Source organism: Halichoeres trimaculatus, unplaced genomic scaffold (genome assembly GCF_033239565.1).
Source record: "Halichoeres trimaculatus isolate MK-OKI-2021-1 unplaced genomic scaffold, fHalTri1.1 fHalTri1_scaffold_15, whole genome shotgun sequence".
Taxonomy (NCBI): domain Eukaryota; kingdom Metazoa; phylum Chordata; class Actinopteri; order Labriformes; family Labridae; genus Halichoeres; species Halichoeres trimaculatus.
The window spans coordinates 144,687-171,415 of NW_027437193.1; the positions used below are offsets into that span (position 1 = coordinate 144,687).

The 26,729-nt window shown below is 45.2% G+C and overlaps 1 protein-coding gene across 1 annotated transcript in view; it reads left to right on the forward strand.

Moving 5' to 3' along the window:
• Nucleotides 1-26,729, forward strand: part of LOC141804191 (unconventional myosin-X-like) — a gene marked incomplete at its 3' end in the record, with an annotated part of 100,954 nt that overhangs the window by 67,644 nt on the left and 6,581 nt on the right. Inside the window, 20 exon segments of the mRNA XM_074688513.1 lie at nucleotides 48-127; nucleotides 129-152; nucleotides 252-309; nucleotides 312-358; nucleotides 360-381; nucleotides 601-719; nucleotides 1,569-1,619; nucleotides 1,621-1,714; nucleotides 2,736-2,838; nucleotides 4,117-4,183; nucleotides 4,810-4,902; nucleotides 5,765-5,833; nucleotides 5,938-6,020; nucleotides 7,631-7,739; nucleotides 7,931-8,011; nucleotides 21,504-21,628; nucleotides 21,968-22,082; nucleotides 24,893-24,999; nucleotides 25,089-25,358; nucleotides 26,101-26,140. Of these exon segments, the coding sequence (XP_074544614.1) occupies nucleotides 48-127; nucleotides 129-152; nucleotides 252-309; nucleotides 312-358; nucleotides 360-381; nucleotides 601-719; nucleotides 1,569-1,619; nucleotides 1,621-1,714; nucleotides 2,736-2,838; nucleotides 4,117-4,183; nucleotides 4,810-4,902; nucleotides 5,765-5,833; nucleotides 5,938-6,020; nucleotides 7,631-7,739; nucleotides 7,931-8,011; nucleotides 21,504-21,628; nucleotides 21,968-22,082; nucleotides 24,893-24,999; nucleotides 25,089-25,358; nucleotides 26,101-26,140 (1,757 nt within the window).

Below are 26,729 nucleotides of genomic sequence, written 5' to 3' on the forward strand. Positions count from 1 at the left end.
TGAATGTTTTCTGATCAAGTCTTTCTGCGCTGGTCGTGTTGCTGCAGAGGCCTTAGGCTTGACCCAGCCCGACAGCTACTACTACCTGAGACAGTCCAACTGCCCCCCCGACAAGACCATCAACGACCACGGGCACCTTTCACGATGTTCTGGTACTCCGGAAGTTCTAAAACCTAAAACCAGACTCTACAGCTGAGAAGTCCAGCATCAGCTGTTTGTGAAAGCCTCAGTGTTATGTGTCTGTTTCCCAGAATGCCATGCGAACAATGCAGTTCACAGAGGAGAACATCGGGGAGATCCTGCGCCTCCTTCCGGGATCCTTCACACGGGGAACATCGAGTTCATGACGGCCGGAGGATGCTCAGGTCTCCTCAAAATCAGGTCAGAGAGTTTCTTGGTCACTCTGGATCAACCCTCTGCTCCACGACCCGAAGGTTGGAAAGAGCGGGCTGAGTGTGTAAAGACAGTCTGTGTGTGTGTGTGTGTGTGTGTGTGTGTGTGTGTGTGTGTGTGTGTGTGTGTGTGTGTGTGTGTGTGTGTGTGTGTGTGTGTGTGTGTGTGTGTGTGTGTGTGTGTGTGTGTGTGTGTGTACCCCAGCAGCTCTCAGCAGGACCTCTGAGCTTCTAGGCCTGAACTCTGATCAGCTGGCTGAGGTCCTGACCCATCGATCCATGATCCTCAGGGGAGAAGAGATCTCCACGCCGCTCACAGTGGAACAGGTCGGTACAGTCCAGGATCAGACTGACGCCCACGTGTCCCTCACAGATCTGACCTGTTCCCACAGACGCAACAAAAATCTGCTTCTGTGATTGGTTCAGCTTCCAACTGACGCCGTTTCTCAAAGGACAGCCTCAGTCTAAATATCATCATGTTCTGCTGAGTCATTTTTTAAAAAAAGAAAGAAAGAAAGAAAGAAAGAAGGAAAGAAAGAAAGAAGAAAGCAAGAAAGGAAGAAAGAAGAAAGAAAGAAAGAAAGAAAGAAAGAAAGAAGGAAAGAAAGAAAGGAAGAAAGAAGAAAGAAAGAAAGGAAGAAAGAAAGAAAGAAAGAAAGAAAGAAAGAAAGAAAGAAAGAAAGAAAGAAAGAAAGAAAGAAGGAAAGAAAAGAAAGAAAGAAAGAAAGAAAGAAAGAAAGAAAGAAGGAAAGAAAGAAAGAAGGAAAGAAGAAAGGAAGGAGAAATAGAAGAAGGGAATCCCAGTTGGAAACGCGGTGATATGATGAGGTTAGCTTCGTACCAAAGCCCGTCAGTTTGCTCTCTTACAGCAGTTTCTTGGACTCAGTTCAGGACGAATCAACACTTTCTGTAAAGTTTGCGTTTTTCTTTGAAAAGTGTGGGCAGGTGACGTTATCTATGGCCTAAAATCAGACTTTATTTAAAGTTTAACCAGCCATCATGAGTTTCAGGTGTTGAATAACTGAATGGTTTCCCACAATCCCTCTCAGCTGAGCAGTCCACAGACTGTGGAAAGGTTTTTTCCTGACAATCGTCTGAGTCAGATCCACAGACTGACCTGAGTGAGTGGATTTTTATTGGCGTCGTATCTGCTCATCGCTCTTTGCTCCTCTGCAGGCGGTCGACTCCAGAGACTCCCTGGCCATGGCACTTTACTCCCAGTGCTTCAAACTGGATCATCCGCAAGCTCAACACCCGCATCAAGGGGAGGGAAGACTTCAAATCCATCAGCATCCTGGACATCTTTGGGTTTGAGAACTTTGAGGGTGAGTTTTAGAGAGGACACAAACTCAAGGACAGAAAATAATTCAAACCAGGAGGAAACCAGACGGAGATCTCTCCCAGCAATGATTAAAGTTTAATACATTCATTCAGCATCCATACCACAGCCAGGCCCAGCCAATCACAGCCAATCACAGCCAATCACAGCCAATCACAGCCAATCACAGCCAGGCCCAGCCACTCACAGCCAATCACAGCCAGGCCCAGCCAATCACAGCCAATCACAGCCAATCACAGCCAATCACAGCCAGGCCCAGCCAATCACAGCCAGTTACAGCCCGGCCCAGCCAATCACAGCCAGTTACAGCCAGGCCCAGCCAAATCACAGCCAATCACAGCCAGTTACAGCCAATCACAGCCAATCACAGCCAGTTACAGCCAGGCCCAGCCAATCACAGCCAGTTACAGCCAGGCCAAGCCAATCACAGCCAATCACAGCCAGGCCCAGCCAATCACAGCCAATCACAGCCAATCACAGCCAGGCCCAGCCAATCACAGCCAGGCCCAGCCAATCACAGCCAGGCCCAGCCAATCACAGCCAGGCCCAGCCAATCACAGCCAGTTACAGCCAGGCCCAGCCAAATCACAGCCAATCACAGCCAGTTACAGCCAATCACAGCCAATCACAGCCAGTTACAGCCAATCACAGCCAGTTACAGCCAATCACAGCCAGGCCCAGCCAATCACAGCCAGTTACAGCCAATCACAGCCAGTTACAGCCAATCACAGCCAGTTACAGCCAATCACAGCCAGTTACAGCCAGTTACAGCCAGGCACAGCCAATCACAGCCAGTTACAGCCAATCACAGCCAGTTACAGCCAGTTACAGCCAGTTACAGCCAGTTACCCAGATCATGTGAAGAGATGTTTCCTCTTGGTCTTGTCTTTTTGTCAGTTTTTAATCAATGAATCAGTCAAACCTCCTCAGGGCCTCCCGGTTCTGTATTATTAAACGCTCTGTTTGCGCTCTCCGTTGCTAACGTCTGCCTCCTTTAACCCCTCAGGTCAACCGCTTCGAGCAGTTCAACATCAACTATGCAAACGAGAAGCTCCAGGAATACTTCAACAAGCACATTTTCTCCCTGGAGCAACTTGAATACAACAAGTAGGTGGAGGCTGATTCACGCTGATGATGCTGTCTCTAGTTTTCAGTTTTAAGTCTGAATGCTGAACTTTCAGATCCAATCGACTGTTTTTTAAAACGTATTGTCAAAGATTTTTTCTCAGCTTTAGAGTTTTAAGTGTTTAAAATAATCAACTTTAACTCTCCATGAGCTAACATCCCAGAAGACATGAAGGGAAAAACAAACCACAGACTGCAGAAAAAGGCCCATATCCTTCATGACGTCTCCTGGTGATCGTCCAAATACTGAAAACACTTCCTCTGCCCAACTTTCAGTTAACTTAGAAACAGACTGAGACGTGGAGCGTGGCCAGATTACACTGAACTTTTAACCGTATATCTTCAAAACAAATGGGCTGTAAAAATAACTCGCCACCTGCGCGGTGTGTAGACATGTTTGGAGGAGCTATGCAGATGATAACTGTGTTTAAAGCAGGATGGAAACAGCTCTGATTGGTCTGTAGTGGCACGTTTGAAACCAGGCTCCTGTAGGGGTCGACTCGGTTCAGTACGGTTTGGCTCGGTTTGGTTCAGTTAAGCCTGATCCTGTTTGTGTTCCCACAGCAAACTGTGCCCTCTGGTGGTGGGCGGAGTGTACGCCGGATGAAAGCCGCAGCTGGTAAACAATAGCGCGACGCCGTAGCAGCTTACCCCGCTAATAAATCCAACAAAGAAGAAAAACGCGACACAGTAAACAAAGAGCAGAGATGAAGACATGCAGCATTTCGTCCTCTCTGTGTTTGACGTGTAGCTCTTTGATACAAAGAACAATCAAACTTTGTTTCAGAGAAGTCTGTGAGCCACCAGGAGAAATGCAGCTGCTGTCACACAGGAAGTCACGATTGTTCTGACCAATCAGCAGTCTGCAGTGTGTTGCTCCACCTTTCGAGAGCGGATCGGTTCAGTCTGGCACCCATACGGAAAAAGGTCCCAAGAAAGGGTCCCAAAGAGTGGGCCGGCTCGACTCGGTTTTTAGGGATCTGTCCCTGGATGAGTCATTGGAAACGAAACGAACCGGTCTGCTTGGTGGAAACGCGGCTATTAAGTCCAGCTGGCCTGTAGGACTCTTGGATGACTAGGAGTTAGTTTTGGACACAGGAAGTTGACACTTAATAACAGCAACGTGGGAAAGTTGGTCAATCCTGTGGCTAGCTTCAACTTCCAGGAAAATACTCCTCTTGGTGTGGGAGGGTCAGAAGTTGTAAAAAGATTTAGCGAAGCCACTTCTGCTTTGAAATGTCTCTGATTTGTGGTTTTCAGGGAAGGTCTGGTTTGGGCTGACATCAACTGGATGGACAACGGGGAGTGTCTGGATCTGATCGAGAAGGTACGGGGGGCGTTTGAAGGTTTACAGAAACATTTCTGTGTCATATGTTAGACCAGTATCACTGTCAGAGAGCGTAGCTGTGTTAGGAGCGCCTCAGGGAGAGTTAAACAGTGACAAACAATGTAAAAGTACATTTCTCCTTCTCTTAAGGACAGACCTGACAAAGCCTGACTCTTGATTTATTTCCTACTTTGAGCAAACCTAAGACGTGTTTACAACAAAATCGGTTTCTGTCTGGATGCCACGCTGCCCTTTGCAGTGGGAGCAGTATCGACCAATCAGGTGTCAGCAGGAGGAGCAGTGTGCATGGAGAGCAGTGGTTGGACTTCGAGGATTGTCAGAGCAAAGACAGCAATTGGTCTTTGATCTGAGAGTTTTAGGACTCCTGCAGACCCCACACCACTGCAGGAAGTGAAACCTCCGTGACTCACTGTTTACAGTGAAACTGAGACTCACTACACGCAGATGAAAGCGCTGAAATGAAATAAACGAGAAATGAGAAAAGGCGATGTAGCTAATAAACTTGGTAGAGATAACAGCTGATCGGTTCAAACCAAAAGGACAGAGTTTTATCAGTGTGATGCTACAAGAACAGCCAACGTCAACGTTTCCGTTTTGTTCCACAGAAACTGGGTCTCCTGGCACTGATGAACGAGGAGAGTCACTTTCCCAAAGCCACCGACGATACTTTACTGGAGAAACTCCACAGCCAGCACTCGGTACGACTTTAACCTCCAAACAACCCTAATCTCAGCTTCAAGCTCCTGTGAGGAGCTTTGGTTTGGTGCTGTGGACAGACACGTCAAATCTCTGCTGAAAATACAAATCTGATGTTTTCTTATTTTCTCTGCTCAAAGTCAGATTGGTCTCAGGTTGTGACTATTTGACAAAAAAAAAATCCCCCAGGGGGGATCAATGAAGAATATTCTATTCTATTCTATTCTAATTTATTCTATTCTATTCTATTCTATTCTATTCTATTCTATTCCATCTATTCTATTCTATTCTCCTTCCCAAAACATGAAGCAGCTGTTTTTTGGCCTACCCCTCAGTCTTTAAACACGTCAAAGTGTTGCTGATGGTTTGTTTCTGGTCCATAAAGAGGTCGAACTGTGAACGTCAGCCCGTTTTTCTCTGTCTTATCTTCTGTAACTGTTGAACACATGGGAAATTATTGTATGAATTCAACAAATTACAATTGGTCAGAAAAATATCTGGAGGAAGAATTTTAACAATAACTTCCCTGTTTGCACATTGTTGACAGAGTTTTGCTCGTTTTTTGCTTCTAAATTTTAAGCTAATTCCCTAAAACGTGTGTCTAAAATGTGGGAGCAATTATCAAAGAGGTCGGACCCTTCAGTTTGAGAACTTGTGAATATTTCCATAAGTAAGTGTACTTTTTATGGGCTCCAGGTGAAGCTCTTACGTCTTGTTTTACAGATTTATACGACATCAAAATGTCAAACAAGTCGATCGTTTGTCGTTTCATGAGAGAACAAGGATGGTCATTGTGATTTCTGAAAATCTTTCGTCTCTGTGGGTTGTTGAGATATCTGTGGCTGAACTCTTTTCTTTCTGCAGAAAAACCCGTTTTACGTGAAGCCTCGTGTGGCCGTGCACTTCTTTGGAGTCAAGCACTACGCTGGAGAAGTGAGTACAGAAACTTTTCCCTGCTCATCAAAACTCTCAACAGAAGATGGTCCTGCTGTCGTCCTTTTTCTAACCATCTGGCGCCCCCTTGTGGCTTGTTGCAGGTGGTGTATGATGTGAGGGGGATGCTGGAGAAGAACAGAGACACTTTCAGAGACGATATTCTCAACCTGCTGAGAGAGAGCAGGTAGGCCCTGGGATCAAACATGAAACAGATTTATCAGTGAAATCAAGAGGAGGGACAGGGGCTCAGATAAAACCAGAGCAAAAGACCCAGAGTCTGAAACCAGGGTCTGAAACCAGGGTCTGAAACCAGAGTCTGAAACCAGAGTCTGAAACCAGGGTCTGAAACAAGGGTCTGAAACCAGAGTCTGAAACCAGGGTCTGAAACCAGGGTCTGAAACAAGGGTCTGAAACAAGGGTCTGAAACCAGAGTCTGAAACCAGAGTCTGAAACCAGAGTCTGAAACCAGTTCCACATGTGAACGGACCTTGTTGGTGTGTTCAGTATCAAGCTCTGCAGGGGAACCTGACAGAGCCGGAGTGAAACATGCAGCAGTCTGATTGGCCGAGCAGAGATAGAGGCGGGTCTTCCTCTGAGCAGCTGGAGGTGAATGCAGAGTGAACCTGTCGCTGAGTTTGTTCGTCTCTGACTGAAAGAGAACGTCTGTGCTCGCTGTGAATCCACTGAGGAGTGCTCAGAGAATAACATGAGGGAAAACTGAAATATTTGGGGATAATTCTGTGAAAATATATATTAAAAAACTGTCAAATCAACCGAAAATGTCACGGATCCCCGGCTGTAAACCTCTAAGGACCCCCTGCTGTAGACCTCTCAGAACCCCCTGCTGTAGACCTCTCAGGACCCCCTGCTGTAGACCTCTCAGGACCCCCTGCTGTAGACCTCTAAGGACCCCCTGCTGTAGACCTCTCAGGACCCCCTGCTGTAGACCTCTCAGAACCCCCTGCTGTAGACCTCTCAGGACCCCCTGCTGTAGACCTCTAAGGACCCCCCGCTGTAGACCTCTCAGAACCCTCTGCTGTAGACCTCTCAGGACCCCCTGCTGTAGACCTCTAAGGACCCCCTGCTGTAGACCTCTAAGGACCCCCTGCTGTAGACCTCTCAGGACCCCCTGCTGTAGACCTCCAAGGACCCCCTGCTGTAGACCTCTCAGAACCCCCTGCTGTAGACCTCTCAGGACCCCCTGCTGTAGACCTCTAAGGACCCCCTGCTGTAGACCTCTCAGAACCCCCTGCTGTAGACCTCTAAGGACCCCCTGCTGTAGACCTCTAAGGACCCCCTGCTGTAGACCTCTAAGGACCCCCTGCTGTAGACCTCTCAGAACCCCCTGCTGTAGACCTCTCAGGACCCCCTGCTGTAGACCTCTAAGGACCCCCTGCTGTAGACCTCTCAGGACCCCCTGCTGTAGACCTCTAAGGACCCCCTGCTGTAGACCTCTAAGGACCCCCTGCTGTAGACCTCTAAGGACCCCCTGCTGTAGACCTCTCAGAACCCCCTGCTGTAGACCTCTCAGAACCCCCTGCTGTAGACCTCCAAGGACCCCCCGCTGTAGACCTCTGGTCTTAAAGCTTTGTATGTTGAAGGAGGACTGCTCCAAGTGTGAATGTGTTTCTGTAAAGAGTCAGTCCGTTCCCTTTGGCAGACAGTCGATCTAAACTTCCCATCAGGGAGCTCTAGTTGAACTGTTGTAAATCTGAAACCATGTGCTGATCGCTTTCTCCGACTCTGTCCTGGATCAGCTCGACCAACCCCAGCTTTGTCTCTCTGCCTCGTCAGGTTGGACTTTGTCTACGATCTGTTTGAGCACGTGTTGAGCCGAAACAAACAGGACACTCTGAGGAGCACGTCCAAGCACAGACGGCCCACGGTCAGCTCCCAGTTTAAGGTGAGTCCCTCATAAACACCGTGCTCACTGCAGAGCTCAGTCAGAGGTCAGTCAGAGGTCAGTCAGAGGTCAGTCAGAGGTCAGTCAGAGGTCAGTCAGAGGTCAGTCAGAGGTCAGTCAGAGGTCAGTCAGAACCGAACAGGATCAGGGATCTGACGCTGCTTCGACGCCATGTGCTCCTCTCCTCACAGGGCTCTCTGCACTCCCTGATGGCCACACTCAGCACCTCCAACCCCTACTTCATCCGCTGCATCAAACCAAACAAACACAAGGTAGGAGCAGCACACACACACACACACACACACACACACACACACACACACACACACACACACACACACAAACACACACACACACACACACACACACACACACACACACACACACACACACACAGCTGCAGACAGGACCCTTTCTGTGCCCTTTGACCCCGGGCTGCTCAGGAACAGCCTGCAGCAGAGGAGCATGCTGGGTAATGTACACAGGAGATAAAGAACGGGGGAGAGGAGACTGGAGACAAAAAACTTCACCTCGATTCTTCTTCTTAGTTTGAAAAACGTTGCTTCTAAATTGTTCATAGAAGGTGTTGTTCATGTGCCACCTGAAAAGAGGACTTTGTCTGAGCAGAGCCTCTGGGTACCCTGAAACGTGGGTCAGGGGTTCCTCGAAACAGCAGATAAAGGGTAACAAAAAGCCAACAATACTAGCCCATATAGGGTAAACATGGCTCTTGGTTAACTCTCATACAGACCAATGACAGATCAAAACCATCACAGTGAAGGAAAGGGTTCAAAAAGATGAAACCAAACCGAACGTAGAAACAGTGGCTTTGGGCTGGATATTAGCCACAGCGCTACAACGCTACCTTACACAGTCTTTAGCTGCACAGAGCTGTTTACTCCAGTTCGGACCAAAATATACCTCAGGCCTCTAAGAAAAACCATGATGTTGAAAAAAGGCACTTCAGAAACTGATTTGATGGTGTTTTTATGAACTTTAACAGATTTGCTAAACCAGACAAAGAGACAATGAGAAACAAAGTAAGTAGTTTAACTTTAAACTGTTGCTAAAGGGTACTTAAAAAACAGCAGCTAAAGGGTTAAAATGAGTCATTTTAATCAGCACCACAAACTTTAACCGTAACTGTGAGGAAACTGAAGAAACAGACACCTATGGGTGCCCTGAGACAGACTTCATTACACTTTCTGGATAAACGTGTGTCAGTTAGTGTGTGTTTCAGGTGTGTGTCCCAACAGTCTGTCCACACTGAATAATTATGCATTGGTTCAATATATTGATGTTTCCACTCGACATCTGCAGGAGTCACGTGACCCCACAGGCTTCTTAGCTCAATGTTTCATCACTGCTTTCAAACGTTGGTCTCTCTGAGCTCCTCTCCGTGTTCACTCACCGTTCTCTGCCTCCCAGTGTTGACCGACCGTCCTGAAAAACACACTCAGGCAGTTTCACTAGCAGCCCCCTGACAGCCGCTCAGATCGGAGCAGGCAGATGACAGGGCGCCTCTCGGGAGCTCTTAGAGGCCGTGTGCCGCAGAGGACTGACCCCTGTCTCCCCTGAGGCTGCCCCCCCCCCCCCCCCCCCCCCCACTACATTAAGCCCCATTGAAAACTCGTCATCCAGCCTGGTTTAACCCTCGATCAGAAGAGGGGTCCAGACGGTTCTGTGCCGCCTCATAAAAACACGCCGGCTGTGCAGCTGGTCTCCCAGAGGACGGTACAGAGATCCCCAGGATCCGTCTTATCTGGTCTGTTCGTGCTTATATGCAAAACCACTGAAGTGAAATTCCATACATTAGCTTTAAGGCTAATCTTTAGCTTTCAGTGTTTCAAGGTACCTTTTAGAGTTCATTGTACCAATTAGTGTAAATTAACTCTGAATTGGTTCCTCTGAGGTCTTTACTGGCATTCATTTAAAGCTCTTTGCCTCCTTCATTAGGAAGTATTTCTACTCCTTATTTCCCTGTAGTTGCTATTCCAAGGTACCCTCACCCCCAGTTTTGAAGTACCCTTTGGTTTTAATAGACCAAAGGTTTTCAAGGACCTGATAACATATTTTTGTAGCAATATTGGGAGTTTTTCCAAAATTTGGTGTCTTCCTTTGTATGATGCTTCCAGGTCTGTTTCCAGGTACCCTTTGCTGTCTAATTGCATCTTATTTCGAAATCCCCAGGTCCAGTTTTGTGATGAATTGGAGAAAATTGCAGCTCTGTATGCACCAATGAATCTGCACATGTTAGCTTGGTAGCCTTACCCTAACCCTGGTAGCCAATCTTTAGCATTTAGCGCCTGTTTCTAGGGAGCATTTAGTGTTGATTTGCTGTACCCTTAAGTCTGATTGTGGCCTTTAGTCTGATTGTGGCCTTAAGTCTGATTGTACCCTTTAGTCTGATTGTACCCTTTAGTCTGATTGTGGCCTATTGTCTGATTGTGGCCTTTAGTCTGATTGTGTCCTTTAGTCTGATTGTGGCCTTTAGTCTGATTGTACCCTTTAGTCTGATTGTACCCTTAAGTCTGATTGTGTCCTTTAGTCTGATTGTGTCCTTAAGTCTGATTGTGTCCTTTAGTCTGATTGTACCCTTTAGTCTGATTGTACCCTTTAGTCTGATTGTGGCCTTTAGTCTGATTGTGTCCTTAAGTCTGATTGTGTCCTTTAGTCTGATTGTACCCTTTAGTCTGATTGTACCCTTTAGTCTGATTGTGGCCTATAGTCTGATTGTGGCCTTTAGTCTGATTGTGTCCTTTAGTCTGATTGTGCCCTTTAGTCTGATTGTACCCTTTAGTCTGATTGGGGCCTTTAGTCTGATTGTGGCCTTTAGTCTGATTGTGGCCTTTAGTCTGATTGTGGCCTTTAGTCTGATTGTGTCCTTTAGTCTGATTGTGTCCTTCAGTCTGATTGTACCCTTTAGTCTGATTGTACCCTCTGTTGTTTGGGTCCCTCCCTGGATTTATTGGTAGAACGTGACAGCCCTTTGCCTGGGGTGAAAGGTGGTATTTCTGCCCATCCTTACATTGTTGATAGCTGTGTTAATGAACCCTTGAGTAACCATAGACTGAGGTATTCTGCAGCACTAAGATCGCTTCAATGTCCATTCTCACCCATTGGTGTCTGCTTTAATGCACCCCAAAGGCAGTGAGGTACCCCTTAGGTCAACTTAAACTCTAGTAAAGTTCCCCCAGGCATCCAGTTCAAAGTCCCTTTCAGTTTTATTTTTTATTATTATACCTTTATTTAAACAGATAAAAACCCATTGAGATCAGGATCTCATTTAACAGGGTGACCTGGCCAAGAGGTCCGCAGCACACGTCGTAATTATGCAAGTTCATGTTAAACTTTAAGGCAATAAATAGCGATGGTTATGGTTACCCTTTTATCTTTCAAACAGTCTGATCTGTTTCTAGGTGTGCTTTGGTTTATTAAAAGATAAACATTGATGGTCGGCTGAGGAAAAGATGAAGATTCTCCTTTTTTCGTTTCTCTTTTATCTTTGCTTCGAGGCTGATTTTCAGATTTAAAGGATTCAGACAGACGAAAGGATAATTAGCAGATTTCAGCTTCACAGACATTTCCTTTGTGTCTGTAAGGATGACAACTCCCTCTGTTTATCCTCACACACATACACACACACACACACACACACACACACACACACACACACACACACACACACACATTCTTCTTCTTCTTCATCTCAGCTCATCAAATGAAGTCACCCATCATCATCCTTCTCCAAGCATTACTGTGTGTGTGTGTATGTGTGAATGTGTGTGTGTGTGTGTGTGTGTGTGTGTGTGTGTGTGTGTGTGTGTGTGTATGTGTGTATGGGTGTGTGTGTGTGTGTGTGTGTGTGTAAGTGTGTGTGTGTGTGTGTGTGTGTGTGTGTGTGTGAGCTCTAACAGAGCGTAGGGTTGGGGTTAACCTGACTCTCTGATCTCGCAGCGTTTCGGCTTTTTCCTCAGAACATTTTGGTTTTTATTTCTAACTGAACGCATCAGATGAGTTTTCTTGACGTTAATGTTTTTATACAGCTTCAAACAGAGCGACCGCTCTAACTGTAAGACTTGGCTCTGATAACGTGACGTCTAAAATCTCTATGAGTTACGACATTGATCCCATGTCATTTAACTATTAAAATTACCGAGTCTGTTCCACACCTGTCAGACTTTGACCTTTTTTCTTAAATATTCATCTTTAAACATGATTCTTTTTTACCTGAAACAAAAACACAACATGAATCTAGAAACTTTGGGACTTGTTTCTCATGATTTACCAGTTTAATCTCGTAGCATTACAAGTTTTCCCTGTAACGCACCGGCTAAATTTAAAAAAAATTTCACATGTTTTCAGGTACCATAACTTTCTTCATCTTGCATCATAACAACAGAAATTATCACAGAACATCTTTGATCTTGTAAAGAAATGACTTTTTCTAAAAACATCTTTAATCTAGAAAAATCTTTAAACTCTTTGTCATTACAAGTATTTTTTTTTTCAAAAACACAGTATGCTAAATTTTGTTTCATCATGACTGTTTTATGTAACGTACCATCTTTAATCTAGAAAAAATTGTAATCCCGTATCATTTTTAACTTTTTTGGAGTAACATATATTTTATTTGTATAAATACCATTTTTTTCTAGAAACACTGGATTGTTAATCTCATATTCGTTACAACTTTCATCGAAACATATTTTATCTCATAGCACAGCCACTTTTTTTCCACATGATTAAATGTTTTGTTTTCCAGAATTTTCTGTTCTAATCACAAAATATAAAGTAATATATTTTCCCTGACAGTACAAGTACAAGACTTTAATGGTACAGCATTAAGGGCCTTTTTTCTAGGTAACGTTGGAATTTAAATTGTAACATTACAACTAAAAATTAAAAACAAAATTTTAAAAAATTATTGATAAAACCCTTTTTATCCAAAGATCTCAAAATGCTACAGCTTCATAAAACAGAAAATAATAAATGAGAAAAGAGAAAAGGGACAATAAAACAGATAATTAACTTCACTTTAGAAACTGAATCTTGTAGCATTAGGACTTTGTCAAAGTGTGTTTTTATTTTTTACTATGGCTTTAATTCTTTGTTAAACTGTTGGAATAAATTCATTACAACTTAAATAACATTTCACAACTTTCTCCAATATCACACTGAAGCACAAACCTTTAAGTTTCACTTCCCAAAGGTGAAAAGTTGGTCCATTACCAGTGTTTTATTTCATTGCTCTGCCGTATTGTCCCTGATAAACAGGCCTTAGGACAACGGATGAAATCCAGCTATTGTGCTATAACAGATGAAATCCAGCTATTGTGCTAATTCCAGCATATTTACAATGACGTGTTAACCGAAATTGTTGATTGATGTGCACTGTCCTAATCAAATAGATAAATAAATGAAATGAAATGTCTGACTTATGGAGAATGAAACTGAAACGTCGCAAACTCCATGTTTGACTCAGAGGACATATAGCTGGTCCATGTTTGACTCAGAGGACCAGTAGCTGGTCCATGTTTGACTCAGAGGACCAGTAGCTGGTCCATGTTTGACTCAGAGGACATATAGCTGGTCCATGTTTGACTCAGAGGACATATAGCTGGTCCATGTTTGACTCAGAGGACATTCAGCTGGTCCATGTTTGACTCAGAGGACATGTAGCTGGTCCATGTTTGACTCAGAGGACATTCAGCTCCATGTTTGACTCAGAGGACCAGTAGCTGGTCCATGTTTGACTCAGAGGACATTCAGCTCCATGTTTGACTCAGAGGACGTATAGCTGGTCCATGTTTGACTCAGAGGACATTCAGCTGGTCCATGTTTGACTCAGAGGACATTCAGCTGGTCCATGTTTGACTCAGAGGACCAGTAGCTGGTCCATGTTTGACTCAGAGGACATGTAGCTGGTCCATCCATGCAGCAGGCTGAGCAGAGGAGTCTCCACTTTAACCCTGAGCGGTTTGAATGTAAACAGCCCGCTCTGTCCCCCTCTCTGCACAAATTAGCCTCAGCAGGAGACGCATCTCCATGGTAACGGCAGCCCCCCCTTTCCCTCTCCCTCCACACAAAAAGGGGAGTGGAGTTAGAAAGCCTTTGTTTGACTCAGTGGTGGCTGAGTGTGTGTGAGTGTGTGTGAGCTGGTCAGTGTGCTGAGGACACACACACATGTAAAAGACGGAGGCTCTCCTGGAAGTTTTCTGTGATTTTCTGATTCGATAGAGACCTGATGACAGCGAGGCACGGAGCTGCGATGCACGGTGAGACCTGATGCATGTTGTAAATGGGAATTGGTGCGTTTGGGTGCACGCTTGTTGCACAGCGGGGAGAGAGTTCAGAGGGAGGTTTGAGCGCTTAGGAACGAGGCGAGAGGCATAGGTTTATGCACAGGTTCATGACAGAAGAGACTAGTTTGATTTCCAGCTTCTCTTGGTCAAATTTTCACTGCTCGAAGTCCAACCTGGAAAATCCTGGAAAGTCCTGGAAAGAGGCTGTAGTGTCTTGGAGGACAGTAAGATGAAGCTTGAGTTTTTCCAGGTGTTGGATGCAGAAATCAACTCAGAAGAAATGCTTGTTGCATCTTGAAAGAGCTTATCTGAAGGTTGGAGAGTGCTGCGGCTGTGAATGAGTGGTACACATCAATATATCGACTGGTTCACCACTTGCAAAAGCTTTGGATGGGTCCAAAGGTGAAAGAGCTGTTTGGGGTCGTCTGTTTTGTTTCTCTGTCCTTAGGCAGATAGTCCCTCTGATGTCCTCTGGTTATCATCCCTTTGACTTGGTCTGCAGATGTCAGTCAGGAAATAATGAGAGAGTGAGAAATTCATCCTCACGGTGGTTATCATTAAAAAAGAACGGTAGAGGTCGTACCCTAACCTGATTCGATAGTTTCTGCTGGAGTGGTTGTGTTGTTTCACCCAGCGGTGGATCATTTGAAGGTACCCATACCCGTACTTCACTGGTCATTTTAGGGAACCCTTTGGGGGCTGTAATAAAGTAAACCCAAGCATTTCTTTCAAGGATTGTGATAATATCTGTTTGATGCTTCCCTTTGAAGCTTGTTTGTTTCTCTTCAACACTTTCCGGAGAGTTCAAGTCTTTATTCATCCAAAGTGTCGTCCTTTCAAAGCTCCTCTTGGCATCTGTTATGATTTGGCGCTATATAAATAAAGATTGATTGATTGATCTGTTTTGAGGTACCTTACTCGTTGTGTGCTTAATCTTCCAAAAATCAATCTGAACCTCTGTTATGGTTCAGTAATGTATAAACTGAAGGTCTAATGTGCCCTCACCATGTCACATCGTTCCTGTGAGTTTTTCACCATCCACAGACTGTGTCAACGTGCCCTTCATCCCCTGCTCCTGTTTTCCTCAGGCCAGTGTTTGTTTCTGTGTACAGCTCTGTTGACAGCTGTCCATTCACAGACTGTGTTTAGGAACCCTCAGCTTTGCTTTCAGGTACTCTTTAGTCCCTGACTTCTAACTGGTTGTAAATCCTAAGTTTCCATTTCAAAACTTGTTCTTTTATTTTTTCTTTCATCATATCATCGTGTCTGTGTCATGGTGCCTTTTAATGCTTGATTCTTTCCTCTAAACACATTGACAGGTCATTTTTAAGTCAGAGTCCATCAGGTGGACGCCCCATGTGTCCTCATGTCTGCCAGTGTCACAGGAAGTGGCTTTGCTGGTTATTTTTATCCATAAGGATTATTTTAAAGGTAGCTCCTCTTTAAAGTTATTATCAAAGCACATTCATGCCCCTAAGGTCTCTTTTAGATCTGTACTGGAAATATTGAAAGCCCTTTGTTTTGTCCCTGAAAGAAACACATCTTCAGGACATTTGAGGTCCTGGTTTCTCTGGAAGGGGGCGCTGTGTGTTGGTATTTTTGAACCAGAAGGTGTTGTTGGCAGTCTTTCACCCTCAGACTGTTTCGGGGTACCGTATAGAAATGTTCCAAACATTTTAGATCAGCTCTGTATCTTTTTCCTTATTTTGTTATTGTTTTTATTTGATAAATGCTTTGAACACGGCCTTCGTAGGTGTCCTCTGGGATTGTAAGAAATACTAACCCTCAAAGTCCTTTTCCAAACTGGATCAGGATTAAATCCTGAAGGGTCAGGGATTAAGGTTTGGTTTCTGTCTTTCCATGAGAGACAAACTTTGTTTGAGGGATTCTCAGAAACTGAAAGAAGGAACTCCACTGAGCCCACATTCAGACCTGGACACCCAGAGGACCCAGACCCTGATAAAGCTTCTTTTAGTCCTGTTCACCGCTGGAACGTTAATCCTGATCTGCTTCAGGTTTGAGAATAAATGATCAATTCAGAGACAACGTTGACCTTAAACTAATTCCCAAAGGTCGCCTGAAGAGATGAGAAAATTCTCATTTGATACTTTCTGGGTGATAAAGCTCATGATCTCCTGGGGCCAGTGGGGGCTGCTGGGGTCCAGTTTGACTTCAGTTCATGTGATGCGTCACGGTAATACCCCAAAAATCAGGAAGTGGCTGTTTTAAGGTTCCCTTTGGTTTGGATTGAAAGGTAGCGTTTTCTTTCTATCATGTGAGTTTGATATCATGTCAAAACCGTCCACCTCCATCTGATCACCTGCTGACGTCCGTTTTGGGTCCAAATGTTGTCAGTGTGTTCAAACGGCTGAACTTGATGTTTTAAAGTATCTTTAGTATCCAGTGACGAGGTCCATTTCATTTCATGACTCTGAAGTGTCCATCACCGGTTCCTGTTGATTTTAGGACTTGTTTGTTATCCAGTCGTAGCGGTCAGAGGTCTCAAGCTTGGTGGCTTTTTTCTTCCTTCACATCACATGGTGAGGGCAGTCCCCGTAGCATCATTCAGCCTCACTCTTTGGTCTCTAGTTACTGATGTTTGTTTGTTGTAGTGGACTTTTGTTATCATTTAGCAGGAGGACATAAGTGATGGTCTCAGTTTGTTTTTTTTCCTCACCAAATCACATGCTGGTGTCTCTGTTCAGAAACCCTTTGTGTCTTCTGAAGTCACTGTTTGGTCTTTGATTACTCTTTATTTTATAGTAAGCTGAAGTGATGTTCCCTCCAGTCACAGGGTGAGGTCTGTGCTGAGGTACCCTTTAGCATCACTTCGTTCCCTTTAGCATCAATCACTCAATGTAGTGTGGATCTCTGTGATCCATTCATCAGCTTGAGCGTAGATCTCACTGTTTGTTGGTGTGATGACGTGGTGAGGTATGTGTCAGGGTACCTTCTGGGGAATAATTGTATCATTTAAATTCATTTTGATTTGTTGGAGCTCCTGATTAAGAAAATTATCCAGAAAGGCTGTTGGAACACTTTTTAAAACATTTGCCCAAGGAGGTGTTTTTTTAATTTTAATTTCAATTTTTATCGTTTTGTCACCCCTGGGTGACCATGTCGAGGTAACCTGTATTCTGTTTGCCTCTTTTGTCACCAGGGGAGCCTTTCTTTGAGCATCTGTTGTAGATACACAGCATCTCATGATACCTCTAAATTTATTTTTCTCTCTTTAAAACATGATGAAAGGTCTGTTCCAGGTTACCCTGTGGTGTCTAGATTAAGGTACCGCTTTAATTCTAGTTTTCAGGTCATTAAACAGTTGCATTACATGCACAAACAGAGCAAGCCAGATTAAGACCCCAAGTACACGACAATGTTTCTCCCAAAAACACAAAAATGCAGTGAAAATAATCTGTTTTCACATGCTCAGGGACCGAAACGCTGTAGTGAGTCTGCCAGGCCTGTAGGTGGCGCCATAACTATCCTGTCGTGAAGCATCTTTTGGTAGATCTCCTCTGAAGTAGAGTTGATCATCTGGTGTGTTGGTGAATGCTCAGAGCAGAAGTGGAGCAACAGATGCTCATTTAGTCAAAGACAGTCACAGATTCAGCAGATTGAGCAGAACAAGATCAACACGGGAGATCACCACGATCCTAACAACGGGACTGATGGACTGTTGGACTGTTTGACTGTTGGTCTGTTGGTCTGTTTGACTGTTGGTCTGTTGGACTGTTGGTCTGTTGGACTGTTGGACTGTTGGACTGTTGGACTGTTTGACTGTTGGACTGTTGGTCTGTTGGTCTGTTGGTCTGTTGGTCTGTTGGTCTGTTGGTCTGTTTGACTGTTGGACTGTTTGACTGTTAGACTGTTGGTCTGTTGGTCTGTTTGACTGTTTGTCTGTTGGTCTGTTTGACTGTTTGTCTGTTTGTCTGTTTGTCTGTTTGATTGTTGGTCTGTTTGTCTGTTTGTCTGTTGGTCTGTTGGACTGTTGGTCTGTTTGACTGTTTGTCTGTTGGTCTGTTTGTCTGTTTGTCTGTTTGTCTGTTTGATTGTTGGTCTGTTTGACTGTTGGTCTGTTTGACTGTTTGTCTGTTTGATTGTTGGTCTGTTTGTCTGTTTGACTGTTGGTCTGTTGGACTGTTGGTCTGTTTGACTGTTTGTCTGTTGGTCTGTTTGTCTGTTTGTCTGTTTGTCTGTTTGACTGTTGGTCTGTTTGACTGTTTGTCTGTTGGACTGTTGAACTGTTTGTCTGTTTGACTGTTGGTCCGTTGGACTTTTTGACTGTTGGACTGTTTGACTGTTGGACTGTTGGTCTGTTGGACTGTTTAACTGTTGGACTATTGGACTGTTGGACTGTTTGTCTGTTTGACTGTTGGACTGTTGGACTGTTTGACTGTTGGACTGTTTGACTGTTAGACTGTTGGTCTGTTGGTCTGTTTGACTGTTGGACTGTTGGACTGTTGGACTGTTGGTCTGTTGGTCTGTTGGACTGTTGGTCTGTGTGACTGTTTGTCTGTTGGACTGTTTGACTGTTGGACTGTTGGACTGTTAGACTGTTGGTCTGTTGGACTGTTTGACTGTTGGACTGTTTGACTGTTGGACTGTTGGTCTGTTGGTCTGTTGGACTGTTGGTCTGTTTGACTGTTTGTCTGTTGGTCTTTTGGTCTGTTGGACTGTTTGACTGTTTGTCTGTTTGACTGTTGGTCTGTTGGTCTTTTGGTCTGTTGGACTGTTTGACTGTTGGTCTGTTTGACTGTTGGTTCGTTGGACTGTTGGACTGTTGGACTGTTGGACTGTTTGTCTGTTTGACTGTTGGACTGTTGGACTGTTTGACTGTTTGTCTGTTGGATTGTTGGACTGTTTGACTGTTTGACTGTTGGACTGTTGGACTGTTTGTCTGTTTGACTGTTGATCTGTTGGACTGTTTGACTGTTGGACTGTTGGACTGTTTGTCTGTTTGACTGTTGGACTGTTGGACTGTTTGACTGTTGGTCCGTTGGACTGTTGGACTGTTGGACTGTTGGACTGTTGGACTGTTTGTCTGTTTGACTGTTGGTCTGTTTGTCTGTTTGACTGTTGGTCTGTTTGTCTGTTTGACTGTTGGTCTGTTTGACTGTTGGACTGTGGGACTGTTGGTCTGTTGGTCTGTTTGACTGTTGGACTGTGGGACTGTTGGTCTGTTGGTCTGTTTGACTGTTGGTCTGTTGGTCTGTTGAACTGTTGGACTGTTTGACTGTTGGACTGATTGACTGTTGGTCTGTTTGACTGTTGGATGTGCAAAGCAGAGCATGACGTCAGCGTTTCCCCAGAAACTCAGTCTTGCTGTTTACATGGAAACGGTGGCTGCTGTGTTTCAGAAGAAGTCCTCTCTGGGAGCTGTTTTCAGAAGTTTACATTTTAAGGTCGGATGAAACGCCGTTTCTATGTAATCAAGAAGCTGAAACGCAAAAAGCTTTAGGGTATCATCCTTAAACAGTTACCTTTTTAATGGCCCCTGAAAGAAAAATAGGTTCACCAACTATCTGCTTCTTTATTTTGTGGAAGGATTGACGGCTCATCTGACTCTGCGTCTTCCCCCGTCATCTCCCAGCCCCCTTGGGAGCAGACTGCCACACCCCTCTTTTGTCCTTTTGAATGCCCTGAGCTCTGTGTCTTTAAGGGAGGAAGTTTGGCTGAGAAAGACACTGGTTTTTCTCTTCAGGCTATTGTTTTCCCAGCCCTGAAGAGGCCTGAGACGGTGTGAGCTCCTCTGCAGGCTGATTTACATCCCTGTTATTGTCAGCTGATGTTTGGTCCGACCTGAGAAAACTGAACAAGTCACATACTCAGCAACGGACTTTGGCCCAAAGATGTTCAAACAGTGGGTCTAGAGGTTTTGACCTACAGTTAGGGCCACGCACGGCGTTGGGTGATGGGGATGGACTGAGCCATGGTAGAAAAAACAGATCCTTCAGCGCTGTACTGGAAACTGTCTCTTTACTGATGGTTTCATTTCTTTTCACCTGCTGAGGACACTGAGGTCCTTTGGAGTGTTGGGACTCTGCTCAGGACTTTCTCTGACTCTGTGGTGGCTTCTGCTCTTTCCTTTGCAGCACATCCTTTTGTTTTGCTCCGACAGAGCATGAAACCTCCCAAAGCCCGGGTCGGCGTATGAAATAGGGGCAGGAAAGGAGAAAGAGTGTTGACATCCAGAATGTGAGCAGAAAGAGGAAACGATAGAGACAGAAAAACGGGCTAAAGAAAGGCAGGAGGCAGAGGGCAGCTTCCTGACACCGCTCCGCTTTGTTTGCTGCCGCGGCCGAGACCTATGCTAATGCCAGTTATGCTAATGATGTCCCCTCTGCGGCCTGCGGCTCCTAAAGGCGCCATTCAACCACCCAGTGGAGATCTGGTGTTGAATCGGCCTCTCTTCATCTCAGCGCCTCAAATGGGCCATCAACGGGCTATCAGGGGGACAGGCCCTGAATAAAGGGGGCATTAGGAGCTGGTATGAAAGCTCCCTCTCATCCTGAGCCCCCCTACGCCCACGGGGTTAAGGGGTGAGGGGGGGGGGGGCCTGGAAAACGGGATTGAGAGCTCTTGTGTAAGGACCGGTGGTATCTCAATGCTGAGCGTGTTTTTCTGAGCGCTCTGATTGGCTCTCCTCGCTCTGAAAACGAGCGGCATGCAGCGTGATGCACGCAAACGTCTCTGCTTGCGTGTGGATGTTTGGAGTGGCGTGGTGAGGCGGCATCATGTGACATGTTGAGCTGTTTCAGCGCTTGGAGGGAATTTAAAGAGCTGTGAGAATGTGAGGAATCTGAGCCTCTTTGTCTCCAGTTTGTCAGTTTCACATTTCATACGTCAGCAGCTCAGACTCTGGATGCTGGTCCACACTCACTGTGAGGGACGTTCTTTGTTTGAGCTTCTGGTCGTGATCACGTTTCTACTGTCTGTAAAGATTCAAAGATTCAAACCGTCTGTAAAGATTCAAAGATTCAAACCGTCTGTAAAGGTTCAAAGATTCAAACCGTCTGTAGAGATTCAAAGATTCAAACCGTCTGTAGAGATTCAAAGATTCAAACCGTCTGTAAAGATTCAAAGATTCAAACCGTCTGTAGACATTCAAAGATTCAAACTGTTAATAACTCTTTAAAGATTCAAAGATTTAAAGATTCAAAGATTTAAAGATTCAAAGATTTAAAGATTCAAAGATTTAAAGATTCAAAGATTTAAAGACTCAAAGATCTGCTGTCAGATAAAAATATGATTCTCTCCTGCTGTACTGATTTATATTGTTACCTAAAGTGTCCGTCCTCCTCTGCTCCTCCTCTGTCCCTCCTGTACTCCTCCTATACTACTCCTGTGCTCCTCCTGTGTTCCTCCTGTACTCCTCCTGTACTCCTCCTATGTTCCTCCTGTACTCCTCCTGTACTACTCCTGTACTCCTCCTGTACTACTCCTGTACTCCTCCCAGATGCCTGACCAGTTTGACCAGACCTTGGTCCTGAACCAGCTCAGATACTCTGGCATGTTGGAGACCGTGAAGATTCGACGCACCGGCTTCCCCGTCCGGAGACCGTTCCAAGACTTCTACACCAGGTGTGTCCCCAAAACTCCACAAATGACCTTTAGATTCATCCAACACCTCCAAAACCCTGTCCTCTGATACGTCCTCTGATACGTCCTCTGATACGTCCTCTGATACGTCCTCTGATACATCCTCTGATATGTCCTGTGATGTATCCATACTGATCCAGCACCAGTACTGATCCAGCACCAGTACTGATCCAGCATCAGTACTGATCCAGCACCAGTTCTGATCCAGCATCAGTTCTGATCCAGCACCAGGATCCATCAAACTTAGGTCATTTTTGATCTGCTGCTTCCACCATGGCACGCTGGGAACAAATGTTTTGCTCCTTTTTGTCTCTTTTAAAGGTACAAGGTGCTGATGAGAGGTGTAGTGACACCTGATGACCCCAGGGGGAGCTGCATCCAGCTGCTCCACCTGTACGACAGCAGCAGCGCAGAGTGGCAGCTGGGCAAGACCAAGGTGAGGGTCAGGATCCTGTTTTTAAGGCTCTGCTCACTCAAAGGAAGAAACTTCAGATCCAGACGCTCCTTTCTTTCTGTCAGTGCTGCTGAAAAGTCAGATTATTTCAGCCAGCCTCCTCAGCGCCACCTCTCTGTGAAAACAGCCATCTCACAGGCTCTGAGTGCAGCAGCTGGCTGCAGCAGCAGAGCTGTCGTCCCCTGACTGAGACTCAGGACCCGCTGAGGGAGGCTGCAGATAATCCGATTAGGGGAGGGAGGAAAATGAGATATGAGGGACGGGAAATGTCACCGTGCTGCAGGAGTATGGACTGACTTTCTCCTGTTGAATGACGGCACTCTGTGTGTGTGTGTGTGTGTGTGTGTGTGTGTATGTATGTGTGTGTGTGTGTGTGTGTGTGTGTGTGTGTGTGTGTGTGTGTGTGTGTGTGTGTGTGTGTGTGTGTGAAGCTCTAATGAGATTTTCAGTAGGAAGTGTAAACATGTTGGATGATTTGGACCAAGCTTATAAGCAGGTTAATTAACATGGAAACATGCAGAACATGCCCCAGCATGAGTACACACACACACACACACACACACACACACACACACACACACACACACACACACACACACACACACACACACACACACACACACACACACACACACACACACACACACACACACACACACACACTAAAAACTGCTTGTGTGGTGGCTGAGGTTATAAAGGAGTGTTATAGCATTTACACATGAGAACAGATTAAAAACAGAGGATGAAGCTGTGAAACAGTGTTACCCAACCCTCAACTCAGCTCAAACTTTATTTATAGAGCACATTTAAAAGAACTGAAGTTGACCAAAGTGCTGTACAAACACAAACAACACGTTACCTGACTCCAGCACACCTGATTCAAATGATGAGCTCGTTATCGAGCTCTGCTCCTGCCTGATAACGAACCTTTCATTTCAATCAGGTGTGCTGGAGTGGGGTTGTATCTAAAACATGCAGGGCAGGGGTCCTCCAGGACCAGGGTTGGGTAACACTGCTGTCAAATTTGGATTGAGATGTTTTTAACTCTATAACAGGGATGTCAAACTCATGCCATGGAGAGGAGGCTGCAGGTTTTCCTTCCAACCAGAAACTTCACCAGCTGGTTTCACTGATTCTCTCACCTTCAAGCAGAGAGCAGGGGCTAATCAGTGAAACCAGCTGGTGGAGTTCTTGGTTGGAAAGAAAACCTGCAGCCTCTTGGCCCTCCATGGCACCAGTTTGACGTCCCTGCTCTATCAGTAACTCAAGCTTCAGGAGGAAATTTGTTTTTGAAAAAACTCCTGGAGACATGTGTACAAGGCCTAAATCTCAAATGTGGAATTGAAGTTAAAATTGAGAAATCAAAGAAAAAAATATGTATTTAAATTTATAATGCCTCAAATAGAAATTATAGATCGGTAATTATTATTATTTTTTTTTTCGGTAATCAACCACCAAAAAGTTAGATTGAGTAAGTGTTGGTGTAAAACCCATAGTTTAAGATTTAAGAGATTTAAGATTTAGATTTAAGATTATTAAAAACTAGTGTCGAAGCAGAGATCATCTCTTAAAGTCTCCGATCGTCTCCTTTATCTTGAAGAACAGTCCAATTCTGAGATGAAATCCCCAAAATCTAATATTTAATTTAAGATTCCTGGATAACACCTGGAAGTCTGAAAAGCAAAAGACTTTGGGATTAGAGTCATCGTTTCAAAAATGTGGAGTCCTTTTTCTGAGATTATTCAGTAAAATTCTCAGTGAATTCTAGTTTAAAGTTAAACTCATTTCTCAGATCAAACCTGAATTTTCTAAAAATAAAAAAGCTGAATCTGTGACCCTGAAGTTTCCTGGGTTGGGTTGGAGTGAGACCGATCTGAATATTTTAGGGCTTTCAGATGTCCTGATACCTCTGAGGACTCAGAGGAACACTTCTAATCCAGTCTGGTGGCTTTAGTTTTCCTCATGAATCGTCTTTTGTTCGTCAGGACGTGTCAACACGAGTCAGAGTGTTTTTATTGGTGCATTTCCCTCAAACTTTGCACAGACTTCCTGTTTCTGAATGAGCCTCCAGGTTTGTGAGTCAGTGCGGCTTCGGTTTTCTCCTGCAGGTGAGTTTTGTTCGTATGTCTGGAGAACAGTTAACACAGAGGGAGCCTCCTGGGGCCTCTTTAACTGTGACGTACAAGAACACACATTCACCCGATGGGACAGCTTCAAACACGACTTACACGTGTTGAAAACCGCGGCCTCACGTACAAGCGCAGACATTAGCATCCCAATGAACAGAGCAGCTAATCCTTTTAATCATTACTATGCTAATTAGTGTAACAAAAGCCGCGCTAAGCCCCGGCGCACTTTTGATTCTCGCTGCTAAGTCCTTTGGGGGGAGTCCCGGGTCAGGCCCGCAGAGAGACCAGAACCCTGGGAGACGTAGGCAGAGCCACGTCAGTTCCAGGAAATTAAGTTTGAGGTTGTAAAAGGACAAAACAACTCTGGGACAAAAGGCAGGACATGTGTCGAGTGAAAGGAGCTGGAGGCCAGCGAGACGTAAATCTGGCAGCGAGAGGCAGGAGCACAAAGTGGACCAATCCCTCTGAGGGACGTGGGATTGATTTAAGGCTCCAGAGGCGGTCTGAGCCCAGCACCTGTGGCTCTGCGCCTTTATGACCACGAGTTGTCTCTGATGTTCAAACACCTCCGTCCAAGATCTCAGCTGCTCAGCAGGAGTGTCCACCTGGACTCCTCCACCACAGAGCCACACTGTTGTAATACTCCTCCCACTCCTCCCTCAGGTTTTCCTCCGGGAGTCTCTGGAGCACCGTCTGGAGAAGCAGAGAGAAATGGAGGTGCTGAAGGCCGCCATGATCATCCAGGCTCACGTCATGGGCTACATGGCGAGGTACAACTCCTGAATCACCTCTTTCAGAGTTCATTTCATCAATCTCTTTTTTATCCATCTATTGTGTTTGTGTTTGATTCTCCACCCAGGAAGCAGTACAGGAAGCTGCTGCAGTGCATCGTGGTCATTCAGAAGAACTACCGCGCTTTCTACTGGAGGAGGAAGTTCCTGCTCCTCCGCTGGGCCACGCTCACCTTCCAGAAACGCCTGCGAGGCCAGCTGGCCCGCCGGGCCTTCAGCCAGCTGCTGGAGGAAAGGAGGAGGAGGGAGGAGGAGGAGCAACGCAGGAGGGTGGAGGAGGAGCAACGCAGGAGGGTGGAGGAGGAGCAACGCAGGAGGGTGGAGGAGGAGATGGAGAGGTGGGCTGAGCTACATACAAACAAAACTTAAGCTTTTCAGGGGAACCTGTACGTAACATCCAGCCGCGTGATTGGCAGAGCAGTGATGGAGGCGGGGCTTCCTCTGAGTGAGCCTGTGTCAGTTTGAGGGCGTGGTCACACTGGCCATCCAAACTGTGCAGTATCAATCAATCAATCAATCAATCAATCAATCTTTATTTATATAGCGCCAAATCATAACAAATGTTATTTCAAGACACTTTACAAAAACATTTACAGGTCTAGACCCGTAAATGTTAATAAAATTTTATTATCAGAAACCAACATGAAGACAAGATAAGGAGTCTGATCTTATCTTAATCCACCATGAGTACAGGACTTTGCAGCATTTAGCAAGTTACAATGGAGAGGAACAACTTCCCTTTAACAGGCAGAAACCTCGGACAGAACCAGACTCATGTTAGACAGACATCTGAGGAGACTGATGGGGTTAGAGAGAGACAGATAGAGGAGAGAGAGTGGGAGAGAGAATGGGGGGGAAGAGGGGGGGGGGGGGAGGGGGGGGGGGGGGGGGGGATAGGGATACACACACACGCACACAGACACACAGACACACAGAAAGGGAGAGAGAGAGAAACAGACGCAATCATGATGGATGGTTTTATGGGAATAAATGCCTGGATATGACGGGAAATGTAATTAGTCCTTTGTTGGGTCCGTCTGGTCTCTTACTGTCAGCTGACGCCTGTTTGTGTCTGTGCAGGGAGAGACAGAGGCTGGAGGCTGAGAGACTCGCCACAGAGGTAAGACCAAGAAACTATTTAGGATCTGTTTATGTGAACGTTTCCACCCTCAAAGTTTAACAAATTTCATTCCTGAGTGACGCAGAAATCATGAGATTATGAAAGAGTGTAGATGCTAACGGTTCATCTCAATAATCAGACACAAAACAAGAGCAAACTGCAAAGAGCTGCAGATTTGATCAAATTCGTTTTGTGCTCGAAAATTTTTAGAGGAAATAATTTTGTGAAGTGGATTTGAGGACATAAAGAACTAAGTCATATGATATTCTGGATGTTTCCAGGGACTAATATCTGGATACTGATCTGGATACTGATCTAGATACTGATTTAGATACTGATCTGCATACTGATCTGGATACTGATCTGGATACTGATCTAGAAACTGATTTAGATACTGATCTGGATACTGATCTGGATACTGATCTGGATACTGATCTATTTCCTGATCTAGATACTGATCTGGATACTGATCTGGATACTGATCTGGATACTGATCTATTTCCTGATCTAGATACTGATCTGGATACTGATCTGGATACTGATCTGGATACTGATCTATTTCCTGATCTAGAAACTGATTCAGATACTG